Source organism: Ixodes scapularis, unplaced genomic scaffold (assembly GCF_016920785.2).
Source record: "Ixodes scapularis isolate PalLabHiFi unplaced genomic scaffold, ASM1692078v2 PGA_scaffold10__122_contigs__length_95168666, whole genome shotgun sequence".
Taxonomy (NCBI): Eukaryota; Metazoa; Arthropoda; class Arachnida; order Ixodida; family Ixodidae; genus Ixodes; species Ixodes scapularis.
In genome coordinates, this window is record NW_024609836.1 from 242,147 (window position 1) to 256,476 (window position 14,330).

General features: G+C 43.8%; 1 protein-coding gene across 1 annotated transcript; it reads left to right on the plus strand.

The window, feature by feature from the left end:
- The first annotated feature begins 1,060 nt into the window (after nucleotides 1–1,060).
- On the plus strand, nucleotides 1,061–13,831 carry LOC120835992. The gene is made up of 12 exons (XM_040222302.2): nucleotides 1,061–1,607; nucleotides 3,680–3,869; nucleotides 3,956–4,156; nucleotides 4,264–4,314; nucleotides 4,747–4,803; nucleotides 4,994–5,056; nucleotides 5,452–5,496; nucleotides 6,095–6,133; nucleotides 9,547–9,755; nucleotides 10,884–11,043; nucleotides 12,042–12,167; nucleotides 13,459–13,831. The coding sequence occupies exons 1-12, from the start codon at nucleotides 1,488–1,490 to the stop codon at nucleotides 13,467–13,469; spliced, it is 1,272 nt and encodes a 423-aa protein (XP_040078236.1). The 5' UTR covers nucleotides 1,061–1,487; the 3' UTR covers nucleotides 13,470–13,831.
- The last annotated feature ends 499 nt before the right edge of the window (nucleotides 13,832–14,330 follow it).

Genomic DNA, 14,330 nt, shown 5'->3' on the forward strand with positions numbered 1-14,330 from the left:
ATGGGTTCTGTCTGAGTGTCCGGCTCTCGGTGACCTAGTGAAGGGGAGGTGTCTCTTTTTTGGTGGTGAGGGTTTTGGGGTATACAACGTTCGTTGTTCAAATAAACTACAGACGGTGTTTGAGACTTGTTGTTTTGTCCGTTTTTTTGTTTTTTTTCGTTCTGTGTCTTCGGTTTTTATGGAACTTCTACATCTATTGATATATTTACAGGAGTAAAAATGAAAGGCAAAACAATCTATTCATTTTTTATGCATAATATAGTAGGTAAAACTCATATAAAAGCAAAAAAAAAAAAACCTAAAAAAAAAAAAAAAAAGATGGCGGCGCCGGCGGCGCGCCGGATTTATTGTGCGGCGGCGGCGGCGGCGTGCTGGATCTGGGGAACCCGGCGGCGGCGCAGGGCGGCGAGAGCAAAACAGGCGGCGGCGGCGGCGCGGCGCGGCGGCGCACAGGTCTAGTTTTAGAATAGCGTTTCTCCGCCGCGACGCAAAAGCCCAAGCATCTCGCGCTTGCAACGCCACCAAGATACAGTCACGATTTTTATTTCACACACTAAAAGCTGTAACTTGAGAAAAAACAAGCTTTTTGGTCCGGAGTAACAATTTTACATTTGTTTAAACGTGAGAATCCGACGCGAGCGGTCGACCGGTCGTGTCCGCATGCGTCACCTCGGCAAGAGTGCACTGACCTTCGCCGATAAATGTTCGCTCGTCGCAAGCATCAAGTTGTCGGTGATCGTTGCCCACCTTGATGGGTTTTCCGAACCGAGTGCAATGTCGTCCCGTATTGAAAATCGCAGTCGCGAGGATGCCGCCGAGGTCGCACTCACGACGCCGCCAAAGCGGCCCCAGCCACGATCCTGGGGGCCGCCATTTTTTTTAACTGTGCTCGTCTTGGCTTCAGCCGACTTCTCATCACAAATCCTCCTTGGAGGAGCACAAAGACCCTTTGCGTACGTACGAAATTTCTGAGAAATAGCGTGCGCTAAAATAGCGCACGCAAAGCGCAAAACGTGGTTTGCGTTCGACGCATGCGCAGTGCCGACGACGCTATCCTTTGCGTACGCAAAGTTTAGCGTGCGCTATTCTAAAACTCCCTATTGAAGTAGTAGCCGCAAGATCGCCATCGTCGTCACGACTCCTTTGTTCTCGCTCACTCGCCTCGTACAGTCGGCGCTCCCAGGTTCGCGCGCTTTTTTTTTTACAGTTATCGTTTACCACCACGTCGTCGTCCGCGGCAAAGTGAGTATGCCAAGTTGTGTTCATTTTAGCCGGTTGATGTACTGTTTATGTACGAATTCGGATATACCGCCATTTTGTATGTAAGTGTGGCGAAGTGTGGTTCTTGTCCGTATTGGATCTGCTGGTTTCATGTATCATGCCGCGCTCGCTAGGCGCATACGCTTGTGAAAAAGCTGCTCGAGAAACAAGAAGAACTCTTGAACTTCTTGGGTACGCTGGCGACGACGACGCACAGGAGACAGAACATGAGGGTGTTCAAAATTCTCCCGAGCTACCTCCGAGATCCGCCGCCGTTGAAGATACCAGCGAGCACTGCCGCCAAGAGTCCAGGCGCGAAGAAGATTGCGATAAGGCTTGTTCGTTCGGTGAGTTTGTTGAAGGCGGCCTGCCAGGTCTGGGTGCTTCCGAGTGCAGCGAGGCTGAAGAAGGTACAGGCACGCCGGCCGGGTTCCAAGACTCGTTGCGAGAGTGGGCAATAGATCATGGAATTAAGAGAAGGCCACTGACAGCTCTCCTCAAGCTTTTAAGAAGTCGGGGTGGAATGCCCGACCTACCGAATGATGGACGCACGTTGTTACAGACACCTCGCAGACCACATGAGCAATTCCCCATCAGAACTGTGGAACCAGGGAAATACTGCCATTTTGGACTCGCTGCTGGGTTGCAACATGCATTGTGTCATGTGGAGAAGTTGCCAGCTGTACTTTCCCTCACTTTTAACATAGACGGCTTGCCCTTGTCCAAGAGCTCCAAAATGCAACTCTGGCCTATTCAGTGCTTGGTTGGTGGGATTGATGATGTAGCACCATTCCTTGTTGGTGCATTTGCAGGGCACTCGAAGCCAATGTCTTCAAACGATTTCTTAGTTACTTTCGTTGAAGAGCTGCAGGCACTGCTTTCACAAGGTGTCACTGTCAATGGCAGTCTCGTGCAAGTCAAGGTGAGGTCCATCATTTGTGATGCTCCTGCACGAGCCTTCATAACAATGACGAAGGGTCATGGAGGCTACAGTGGTTGCCCAAAGTGCACGGTCGAGGGCTTGTACTTGGATGGAAGAGTAGTGTTCCTTGACATGGACTGCCCATTACGCACAGACTTAAGTTTCAGGCAGCAGCATGATGCAGAACATCACAAAGGAGAGTCCATCCTGTTGAACCTGCCTATCAACAGTGTGCACGATTTGCCCTTGGACTATATGCATCTTGTGCTGCTTGGGGTCATGAAAAAACTGCTTTCATTGTGGACTTCAGGACCACTCGCTGTTCGCTGGGGGCCGCTAGAGCGGCATGCTTTTAACGAGAAAAGCAAGCAGCTGCGTCCTCACATTCCAAGCGAATTCCCGCGAAAGTCTCGAGGACTAGATGAAATAGACCGCTGGAAGGCAGTTGAATTCAGGCTTGTTCTTTTCTACACTGGACCTTTGCTTCTGAAGCTGTGCCTGACAGATCGCCTCTATCAGCATTTTTTGCTCCTCCATGCTTCTCTCTCAATACTTGCCAACCGACAGCTTTGTCACCAGCATGCCAACTATGCTGGTGAACTCCTGAGGTGTTTCGTTTCTGATTTTGCTGAGTTGTACGGAGATCACCATGTATCTTTCAACGTACATTGCCTCATACACCTTGCCTCTGATGTTCAAAGGATGGGGGAGCTTGATTCCTTCAGTGCATTTCCCTTCGAAAGCAACATGCAAGTGTTGAAGAAGCAGCTTCGCAAGCATGGGAAACCTTTGGAGCAGCTGTGCAATCGAATTGCAGAGGCACGGACAAAGACGTGCAGAAAGTCCTCTGATGGTGGGAAACTTGTGGACCTCAGTCATCCTCACTGTGGAGGGCTGCTGTTGTCGGAATGTTGCCCTCCTGAGTACCGGATGCTAACATGTGGGAACTTTAGAATTTCTCTAAGTGAACGGGACAATTGTTTCTTGCAAGATGGCCATGTAGTCATTGCCAGGAACATAGCCCACATGAAAGGCTCAAATGAGCCATGCATAATTGGCCAGGAGTTTCTTGTCAAAGAAGAACTGTACTCTGCACCCTTTGAATCCTCAAGACTTGGCATTTCTGTTGTTTCACACCTGTCTGAGCTAAAGCCATGGCCTTTGCGTAACATCCAAAAAATGGTGAAGTTGCCTTGGGACAGCAAGTTTGTTACTTTGCCAGAACTGCACACTGGTTAACGTCCCTGAATTTGTAACATCATGCGGACTTTGCGGCCTGGCCTAGACAGCAAGTGCAAACAACATCTGTTTCGTGCATTTAGGTTAGTGTTAATGCAAGAGCTAAACTTTCTGAAACTTTCCGTTCAATGTTTAAATTTAGATGACTTGTTTCCATCGTATGTAGACCGCCTGCTTCCTAATGAAAATATCTGACATTTTCTATGTGCTATTCTCCAATTGTCAGTAACCAAAAGTTTCTTTTTTTTTTTTTTACAGATGCGATATGCCATTGTTGAGTTCTTGGGCCTTGAGCAGGTTGAGGTCGTACCAGCCTTGTGGGTCGACGATGACCGCTGTGCATGGCCGAAGCATATCAAAGGAGATAAAGTGACAGCAATGGTGAGGAAGGCAGCACCGCCAGATGCATTGTGGCAGCAGTTTGATGTGTCCGTCAAAGGGCTGTTTGGTATGTACTATTTCAAGGAGCATGGGAGCCTTCCTTGGAACCTGATATGATATAAGAAAGCTGACACAACCAACTCTTACTTTTAGCAACATACGAACAAGCACAAAAAAAACTTGAACGCAGCCAGTACACCTCAGACCTGAGCAGCGACAACGAAATGCCCCCAGGCAAGAGAGTGAGAAGGCCGCCTCCCCAACGGTCAGAGTCTGATGCTGACCCAGCACCAGCAAGGCCGACTAAGAAAGTTCAACGGAGAGTTCCCACAGTTCCAAGTGATTTTCCCCAAGGTAATTTGACCAGGATCTGACTCCTGTCTGATGCTGTTGAATGACAATGTCATAAATAAGCATAGTCTGCTGCAACCGAGGTGCAACCCAAGACACTTATTTTCCAGCCATGGTCTCTTCTGTTCAAATGCAGAGTAGCAGCTCTACGGGGAGTGAAAGTAAGCACACCTCAACTTTAGTGTGTCTTTCATAGCGTCTCTCGTGCCATTAATGCTATGCTTTCCTATTCAAATTTGTGATATTTGATAGAAGCTTGACTGTGGTTTTGTGTATATGAGGTCCTGACAAAGCTAGGTATGTACCTAGGGCAATGCAGATGTCACTAGCCGACGCTAGTGCCACAGATGGCCCTAGCGTCGGCTTCCATGCAAAGCATTTCATGCTCATACCTACCCTCGGGGAGGAGATAGGCTGCTCTATTTTTATCTCTGTGTTATGACAGTATTAGCAAAGTTTGTGTCCCTAAATTTTATATATAATTTTCTCTTGTTAATTTGGTGCTGTACTCCAGATCATGCAATGTTTGCATAATCTGATGGCCATCAATAGCCAAGTCTTTTCTTTTTTTCTTTGTTTTCGTTACGCTTTAGATGCAGGCAACCTGCCTGATCACCCAGGGAGCAGTTCTGATGACCCCTGTGTGCACGGTAAGAGCCTTTTGTACTGTCTAGTTTTGAATTTTTCAAAAATAAAAATCCTTATCACTTAGGTTGCAATTAAAGGTTCCCTCTCGCCTGTTTCTAATCCAAGGAGAAATATTCACTATCAAGTTCTTAGTGCAGATATGGACAGCTTTCAGCAGAGCATTAATTCCCACTGCGTTTGTGCGCTCTACAGGTGACAGGCAATCACGAGCATCCTCTTTTGAAGCCTTCGATGACTCCAACCTTACAGACATAGGTAAGCATTTAAAATAGCATGCCACTTTTTCCGGACCGTAGTCTGTGGACTATACATGCCTAGAAAGCTCATATTTTACACTGTGCGGACTATCTGAGAACATGAGCATATACCTATGTTCCCAGGTTTCTAAATTTATGTCCATTCTTTTGCAAAAACCCACTGCTACTAGCAAAGCCTGCTTTGCTTGTAAGAAATTAATTTAAAAGTAATTAAATTATATTTACTGTATGCAGTGTAAAACATATATAAAGGTGGCACAAGATATGAAATCAAGCGAGTGTTTTGCTCTTGTATTCAACAATACAGTTTATTTCATTTTTCATCCTATACTATCTGCAACTTATAAGCAAGTTTCAGGCAAGTAACAGTTTTTTTTTTGTTTTTTTTTTCAGTTACAGACATTGGGGGCTCACAAGAATCAGTCTCTTTTAATGAAGGTATTGTTAAATCTTCAAGCCCTCTCTGAGTAGTTAACGTTGGGGCTGGGAAATTAATTTAATACATTAATGGCTCACTAAGTCTCAAGTGATTAATCGTTAACTTGAATTTAATGTCAGTTGAGCAGGTTGATCTACTGGCAATTGTCCCGTTCAAACTTCATCACACTCTGCAGTTGACAATTTTTGTAAAAATTGGTGTCTTACTGACAATGTGTCAAAAATATACATAGGCTTTTCTAAATGCTACATATGAGAAAGCTCTCCGAGAATAATTGAAATATTCAAAGATAGGTTGGCATCCATATTTTAAGCACTGGCACTTATGTCAAGCTTCACTGCTTTGCACCAATGTTGTAGGGTGAACTTTCACTGTCTTGAACAGGCATACCCTGAGAAGTGGCCGACGCGGTTGAACACCTCTGTTTCATGGTCCCGCGGAAATTTTGCTATTATAGGTTTAATTTCATTGGATACAATTCATTATAGGTTGCCTCATAATTTTATATTGTGGTGCCAACGAAACAATATTGACCTATATGCGTATAGCAATGATACACAAATATCCTGAGTGTTATTGATACTTGTGAATTTCTAGGGCATCAGGCAAGAGGGAGAGAGGATCCACAAGACCAGGGTAACTGCTTTTAGCATTTATACTGAAACAGTTGCATCCAGTGGACCTTTTCTGCATTAGATCCTAAGTTCATATAAATGTATCAGACAGTGAAAGCTTGGCACAAGGCATTCTTTCTACACACCTAGGCCAGTTGATAGAGAGACAGTCCGATATAAATTTTGTCATGATCGGATAGTTAAGCAAATAAGGCTGAAATTTTTCATTGGTATATAACTCTTGCGTCCTTTGTACCTTTCACACTATTTGTTTCTTCTTTAACTATACAAAGAGGGCCAAAGAAATCTAACCCACTTTAAGAAAATCACAAAAATCAGTTTCACATTTATAGACACTGTAATTTACAACATGTGTTCAGCTAGGCAGTGAATTTGTTTTATAAACATTTTGAAGAAAAAGCTTTCCTCAGTAAGTTGCAAATAAAAATAATAAATATCCTATCGTCTAGCATGGAGTTAAGCCTATTCCAGACCGGAGCTTAAAAACATTGTTGTGGGGCATTTATCAGATGAACTGGGTGACGAAAGCAAAGTGACAATGGTCTCCTTTCCTACACTACCTGTGTTAGCTTCCTAAAACACCCCAATGGCCTGCAACAACGTTTTCAAGTTCCGATCCGGAATAGGCCTAAACCCATGTATGTCCATAAAAAAAATGTAGTTTTTATTAATAACTTTTTACTGATAACAGTTTTTTTTCCACAATAAAAAAAAAACGCAGTGTCTAGCGTTACGTCCGACGGAACCCGAAATAAAAATTAAAGTTACGTCCGACGTAACTTTACGTAAGGATTCGAGTTACGTCCGACGTAACCCAATATGTAAATTAAAGCTACGTCCGACGGAACTCCAAATAGATAATAAAGTTACGTCCGACGTAACTTTACCTCAAGGTTTCGAGTTACGTCCGACGGAACCCAATGTGAAAATTAAAGTTACTTCCGACGGAACTCGAAATAAAAAATAAAGTTACCCCCACCCTCTGCCCGTTTCGACCTGGATGAGTTTCGTACTGGCGTAGGTCGTGGCGGTCGTGGTACCGGCACGCCTTCATGTAATTACCACTGGTTAGCGGTTGTACTGCAACTTTCTCATCTACAGCTTCTCAGGCTCGCAGCACGCGTGCTGCGGTTTCCATTTTTAATGTTTTTCTTTTCTTTTGCGTGTCGCACCTAGGAGGAAGTGGGTTCATATCTAAAAGCAAATCGAAAAAAAAGAAAATTCCTCTTAAAGGGCACATGAAAAGAAAAAAATTTTTTTTTAAACGGCTTAGATGGAAAAAGGATCTCATAAAACGATTTTACAATGAAGAAAAAAAAATTTTAGAGCTATATTTACGGCGCGAGATGATTTTTTGTCAAGCGCGGTGTAACGCTCCTCCTTTCCACTTTTCTCTCTCGCGCCTGTGCGCTCCGCGGGGAGGCGAGGTAAGCCGCTTGGATTGGCTTGGCTGCTCGGCTAGAAAACGTGCCACTTCCTTTCAACTTCGGCGCGCACTGTGTTGTTGGGTTTGTGTGCTGGTGGTGGAAGCGGTGGTAGTCTGCTCCGCGTCTTTTACGATGGATCCCGAGTTGAAGCGCAGACTCCTCGACCGGCTCGGGCAGCTAGGGCTTCGCCCCTACGAGAACACGCCTCGCAGACCAGGGAACCCCCCTGCGGAAAGTTTGGAGGCCAGCGATACGCCTGCGGACAGCGTTGCCGGCGGGTCGCGGCTCCCGCCCGAGTCTTCGAGTAGACTCGAAGACACGCAAATGCTCGTCTGCCGGTACCGCATGTTTACTGAAATCCTCCTGGTCACGATCACGAGAACTGCAGCCTTTCGTCGAGCAGCGGCGTCGCTTTCGTTGAACCGGCATGTCAAAAACAACACCGCGCCGACCGTGCTCCGCGCCCCTTCGGAGAAAAAATGGCGGTCTTTGTTTAGTTTCGTAAGCGTCAAAACGGAAGTGATGATTTTCTTATACTTAAAGTTTCTCAAAAGTCAAAATATTTTGTTACAAAATAAGTGCAACAAAAAAATAAAGAAAATAAATAACTTTCAAAGACCATAGAAAGCTTTCGAAAGAGCTGAAGCACCACGTGATAAATAAGGGCCAGTCACGTGATAAATATGGGCCACTTTTCCGCGGGGCCCGCGGGCGCCAACTACAAATTCGTATTACGCCGTAAATATAGCTCTAAAAATTTTTTTTCTTCGTTGTAAAATCGTTTTATGACATCCTTTTTCCATCTAAGCCGTTTAAAAAATTTTTTTTTTCTTTTCATGTGTCCTTTAAAGGAGACAAAATTCGCAGAAAGGAAATGAAAAAACGAGAAAAAAAAAGTGTATGTAACGGGTATCGAACCCGTCGGGCCTACGCAGCCTCTACATACGAGGAACACACTCCAACCCCCTCGACAAATCTGGAGATACAAATAGAGCCGCGATTTTGACCAATTTATCAACGCTGCATTGGACGTCATGTAGAAGTAATTATATATATTTTTATGTTTACGTCGTGTTTCGGCCACAAAGCGTAACATTCAATAAGGTTCCGTAGGTTACACAGGCCGTAACTTATTTCCGTCGGACGTAACTCGAAACCTTAGGGTAAAGTTACGTCGGACGTAACTTTAATTTTTATTTGGAGTTCCGTCGGACGTAACTTTAATCTTCATATTGGGTTACGTCAGACGTAACTCAAAACCATGACGTAAAGTTATGTCAGACGTAACGCTAGACACTGCGTAAAAAAAATGTATTACCTAGGTGGACCCTTGTAGTAAATTAGACTATCACAGGATGAGAGACTGATTTTTATATTTTACTGCGATAGCAGTTATTGGGAGCCTTCCAATAAAATCCTCCCTACGCCTATCGCAAAACAATCGTGGTTCTGTGATGGCCTCCTAGATGGTGCTATGGTCCCGCTGGATCTACGCAAAAAACAAGTGCAGTTCTGCAGCCGTCTTCTAGATTGCATTACGGGTTCCATCACTCTACACTCTAGTTCCAGCATACAATGGCAGCGCCCCCTTCCTCGCTAGTTTTCCGGTTTGCCTGGGTATGTTGCATGCTCATTCTAACTTCCATTGTGTTGCATTGCGTGGCGGTCTTCTCAATGATGCACGACGCATATACGAGGTAATTGCATAACATTCCTAAACGTTCTATTGCATTTCCGCTGTTCTCACAGTGATTCATGTCACGCCTCAGTGTGATTATGACAACTTTTTTAATGTGGGTTAGATTCCCTTGGCCCTTGCTACATATTAACATAATGAATTCTTAGCATGTGACAAAATATTTTGTAGTTTGTCGTCGTTCAATTTTGAATTCAGCCTCTATATATTTTTATGTTCATTGGTGAATCATGCAATGCCTAATATGAATGATCATGTAAATTATGTTTTAATTAATTGTTTCCTTTATAGAACAAGGGTTCAAGCAGCACGTCTTGAGGCTCCTCAACATTGTCCGTTTCACGGTCCAGCAACATGTGGAAATGCTGAACAAGCTCTGTGAGGTCCTTCCAAGCCATGCAGTCGTCGTACGCCCCCGTCTCGTCGAACAACCGTTCAACAAGCTAGACGACCTCTTTGCCTTTGACAAGACGTTGGTGAACGAAAAGGCGGCGATGCTTGTGAGCACTTTAATACAGCTACACAGAGTCAACAATGCTGCATTTTCTAAAAGAAGGTGCTATACACTGCAGGGCAGTTCAATGAATGTCTACCTACACGTGATGAGATTCTCTCTAAATGAACCCGAGTAGAAGTGCCAAAATTTGGCAACTTCGTAAATTGCCTTTTAAAAGTCTGGCTGTGCTTTGGGTTCTACATCTGCATGGCATTGTGATGCAACAGTTGCATATGGCTGTAATATCTGAATGCATGGCAACTCTGTCATGCATCTTTTTGCTGCATGGTTCCACCATAAAAGGAACTATGCAACATATTGCTTTTCAGCAATATCTTCATGTCTTATACAAGGTGTTTCAGCTAACTTGTGCCAAGAGTAAAAAAAAAAACAAAAACGCTGGTGCATGCTAAGCCTGTTGAACCAGCACAGTATTGTTCACGGTCCTACAGGCCGAGTCATAATATTTTTTGCGATGCGACCGGAAAACCTGGAATTGTCAAGGAATTTTGGATCATCTGGGAAAGTAAGAATTGTCAGGGAAATCGTCAAGACTCTGGCCAAATCAGAGAAAAAGGCCAGTGCGAGTGATGCGGTGGTGTGCAATGAAGCCCAAGAGTCGTGCATTGACGTGGCTGCGCTAAATAACATTGCCAGGAACTTTGTTAAACATGACCTTTTTTATAGCAACATAAGGACAAATTTCATTACATTATTTTAAATTGTGAGCTTATTCATATATTATGTGTTTAATAGCAGTTGTAATATTTCAACACTTCTGTAACGGTCGGGGAATTTGATCGAAATAGTCAGGGAAAACCTGGAAAAGTCGGGGATTTAAAGAAAATATTTTGCTAGACACCGCGGTTCATAAATAACTTTTTAAATATATATTTGGGTGCAAACCCCCAATATAAACATTGTAGAGCATGCTGAGATACTCCTAATCAGGTTGTTTCCATGAGGATGGCCTTTGTGTGTCTAATTTTATTAAGCTCTAATGAAGGCGCACGAGATTCTTAAAAAATCTCACGTGGCTATTTGCTAGCGTGCTGTGATGTTATCTCTGTTCTACCCCACCTAACTAAGATTATTCAGTCCAAACATAAACACTGTCATGCATTTTATGCAGGTCCAAGAATTCAGGGAACTCGGAGGGAAAACGGCCAGCAAGGCGACAAAGAGCATGCTAGCGCACCTGCTCGGCGACCAACTAGCTGCACAGTTTTCGTGGGTGGGCCGGAAAGGCAAACAGAACTTCTCGTCCTTGAGGACTGCCACTGCAATTGTGGGTAAGTTAATATATCTACACTTTCTTTTCTATTACTCAGGCCAGTGGCGAAACATGCATGCCCCTCCAATTAATCCGAGCCTGGCCCAGCATCTTTTTGATATCAGCCCCCCCAGAAAGGTTGTCTGTAATCTGGGCCTGTCCATAATTAGGCTTGCGAGGTTAAAGGGGTGCTGGACTGAAATTTGTATTTTAGAAACCAGGGCAGCAAAACCGTCAGACAGGACACTGCGAACCCCCCGAAACATTACTTGTGCAGCAATATCTCAAGCGAATGGCCGTATTTTTTAGGGGCGCGTGACGTCACATTTCTAGCTAAAAAAGTTTGGAGGATAGGAAGCAGGCTCGCTTGTGCAGCAGGGAGGTGAAACCCCCCCCCCCCCTTCCAAAAAAAAAAAAAGAAGCAAGGAATGCATCGTCGCACGCCTAATTGCTACATGAATTTAGCCACCCATTTGCTGTATGATTCACGAATAATGGTTTGTAGCGTCCCACCTAGTTTTGTGATATCAGTATTTCTGTTCAGCATCCCTAATAATTATATTCATTAAGTTTTATGCTTGTTATGGTCTTTGTCAGCTTTATCCCAACATAGCTTTCACTGCTTCGAAATAAATTTGTCCACCCTTTATCTGAAAAGGATGCAGATGGTCAGTGGATGTTCTACAGCTGTGTCATCTAAGGCAATCAATAGGGAGGGAAGTGCATGTGACCCATCTGGCCCGAATGCTTAGAAAAACTAAACATTTGTTCTGTGCTGGGGTTTAACCTCAAGACTCCAACGGTCTTTTTTATCTGTTGGTGGACCTTCTTTACAAAAATTGTGTTTATAATAATAAGCAAAAATGCATCTATTTCTCCAATTGTTATCAAACTGGCTGTCGAAAGTCCAGACATTGGGTTGATCTATTGACGAAGCAGTATTCAATGGGAACACTCACATTCATTGTGTGAGGCATCACAGGTATTATGTTATTCATACACACTTATTAATTTCAGCTGCTGGAAGGCAGCTGCCGGGAGGAAAGGATGCCATAGAAGAAGCCATCAAGTCGTGGCTCCGTCACGCACCTGAGCGCATGGCCGGAAAAAAAGAAAACCGAAGAGAAGTCGACCAAGCTGACGGTATGCTTCCTGCCAGTCTGTAGTGTAAGGCTTCCAAAGCTTTGTCGCTATAGATGCCTATGGGCTACAGCATGCGAGGTCGTCATTATTTCATGGGCAGTGCTTCCTTCAATAAATTATTGTAATTAATCATTCATATAACTGCCACAGTATTTCTTTAATACAGTAGAATGTTGGGCATCCCCCAGTTGGGGCAGTAGCTACGCCGTTTCAGAATGGCTGGAGATTGTGTGCTGAATTCCCTGCCAAGGCAACTGCATTTTAATGAGGGGAGATCCTCAGATGCCTAGGAATATCTAGAGCGTGCCACCGTGACATTGCCTATACCTCATAGCAGTGCCGAGTCATGATCATATTTAATTTTTCATCTTGATGTATAATACACTTGCAATAAACCATTTATTGCTAGTCCACTTTTTGGCAGAGTAGCCTTACAGTTAGAAAATTGCATACACATGGAAATGTAGAATAAAGGCAGTCCTATTACAAGGTGCGCACTTGTACTACTCACGGTTAGTAGTTGTCTTATTGGCCCTGTTGCAAGGTGCCAGCCTATGTTTTGGTTTCCAACGATCCTATCTTGTTCAATGGGGTCCAGCACTTCTCTTCATACACATAGTTCGCAATCTAGTTCATGGAAGTCGGTGGATAGTAAACAAGTCCGTGCTAGGACCAAATGATGCCTGTGTGCTTGGAATTTGATCTCAGTGCATTTGGTTATTAATATGTTATTTCAAACTTTCTATATTCACAATCTGTCCTCGTGTTCAGGGAACGCTTCTCTCAAACACAACTTTTTCTATAATACTATACTATTCTGTTTGTATTCATGAGCCAGACGTGCAAGCAATACATTGTTCGGATCAAAATAAAAATTTCAAAAATGTTTGTATCGAAAATTATATAGAAATTTTGATGTGTGTTTTTCAGAAATAAGTTGGTAGTGGAAGAGTAAGAAGGGACTTGTATGACTGTCATATAGGACCTAAAACACCACATTGAATTTTTTGAGCACATTCTTGTTTGTGCAAACCTTTTTGTGTGTCGCCTGGTTAAGACACTTGTCATTCCTCAGATCGCCATCTATAAGCCACCATCGTGCTTGTTTAGCAAGGCCTCTTCAGCCTTTTAGTTCAATGCATAGCAGCTGAAGTTCTTCTGTTGACTGGTCATTTTCTCACTTTTATGGAGCACACCATAGTTATTTATACTCACTTAACCTCAGTTAGAAGGGCTAGTATGCAAGAAACACCAAAATAAACTCTAGTGACTTTTTTCTTTGAATTTCCAGATTCCGAGTAAACGGAGCCAGCAACCGGATCTGCAACACCGTCCGACGACTGCAGCAAGCCGCACCAAGGCATTTACTTGTCTTTTTATTTTTATTTTGAAGTAGTGACAATGGTTTTTGTTGTTTTATTCATTGGAGAGGCCACTTCTTTGTTATCTAAGTGCACCTTTTAGTCATTCACAGCTTGTTTGTAGTTTGGTTGTCTAATTTTCTTGGACCTTTTACCTCCCGATATGCCAGCAAAGGAGGCTGAGCATAACAGCGTCCAACACTGCCAGGTGGCCCATAGTTTGTCTCCATCTAAAGTGGACCGCAGCAGACGCTTTAAGCCATCGCACCAATCTAGTTGCAGAGGCGTGACATATAAACTTGCAGTTGAAAGCCAGATTATGTGGCGCTTGTAAAGGCCCGTTCACACTCTTGCGACCGAGTAAGTCCAAGAAAGACAAGACCGATTTTTAAGCCTCTTACAACGTTTTAGGACCGGATGCGCTGCTGCGGAGCTGGTCCTAAGACGTCGTAAGAGGCTTAAAAACCGGTCTTGTCTCTCTCGGTCGTACTTGGTTGCAAAAGTGTGACCGGGCCTTTTGTGTCAATTTCTCCAAGCTAGATTGTCTTCGGCGGCTTGTAGCGCCCGCCTCTGTTCATTTTAGGATGTGACAAAGTGTTTGAACTCTGACAGTGTTGAGCATTCTAGTCTTCTAGGGAAGGGCGGGGAAAATGTGCTTTTCATTTCATTTCACTTCTGTTTTCTGAATAGTATATAAATGACACCAAGCAACATTTATTTCTCCTAGGTGAAGGAAGCTTAACGAGATAAGTCTATGGGAAGTTTACTGCTTTCATCTGAATGAAGCTTTTTTTTTTTTTAT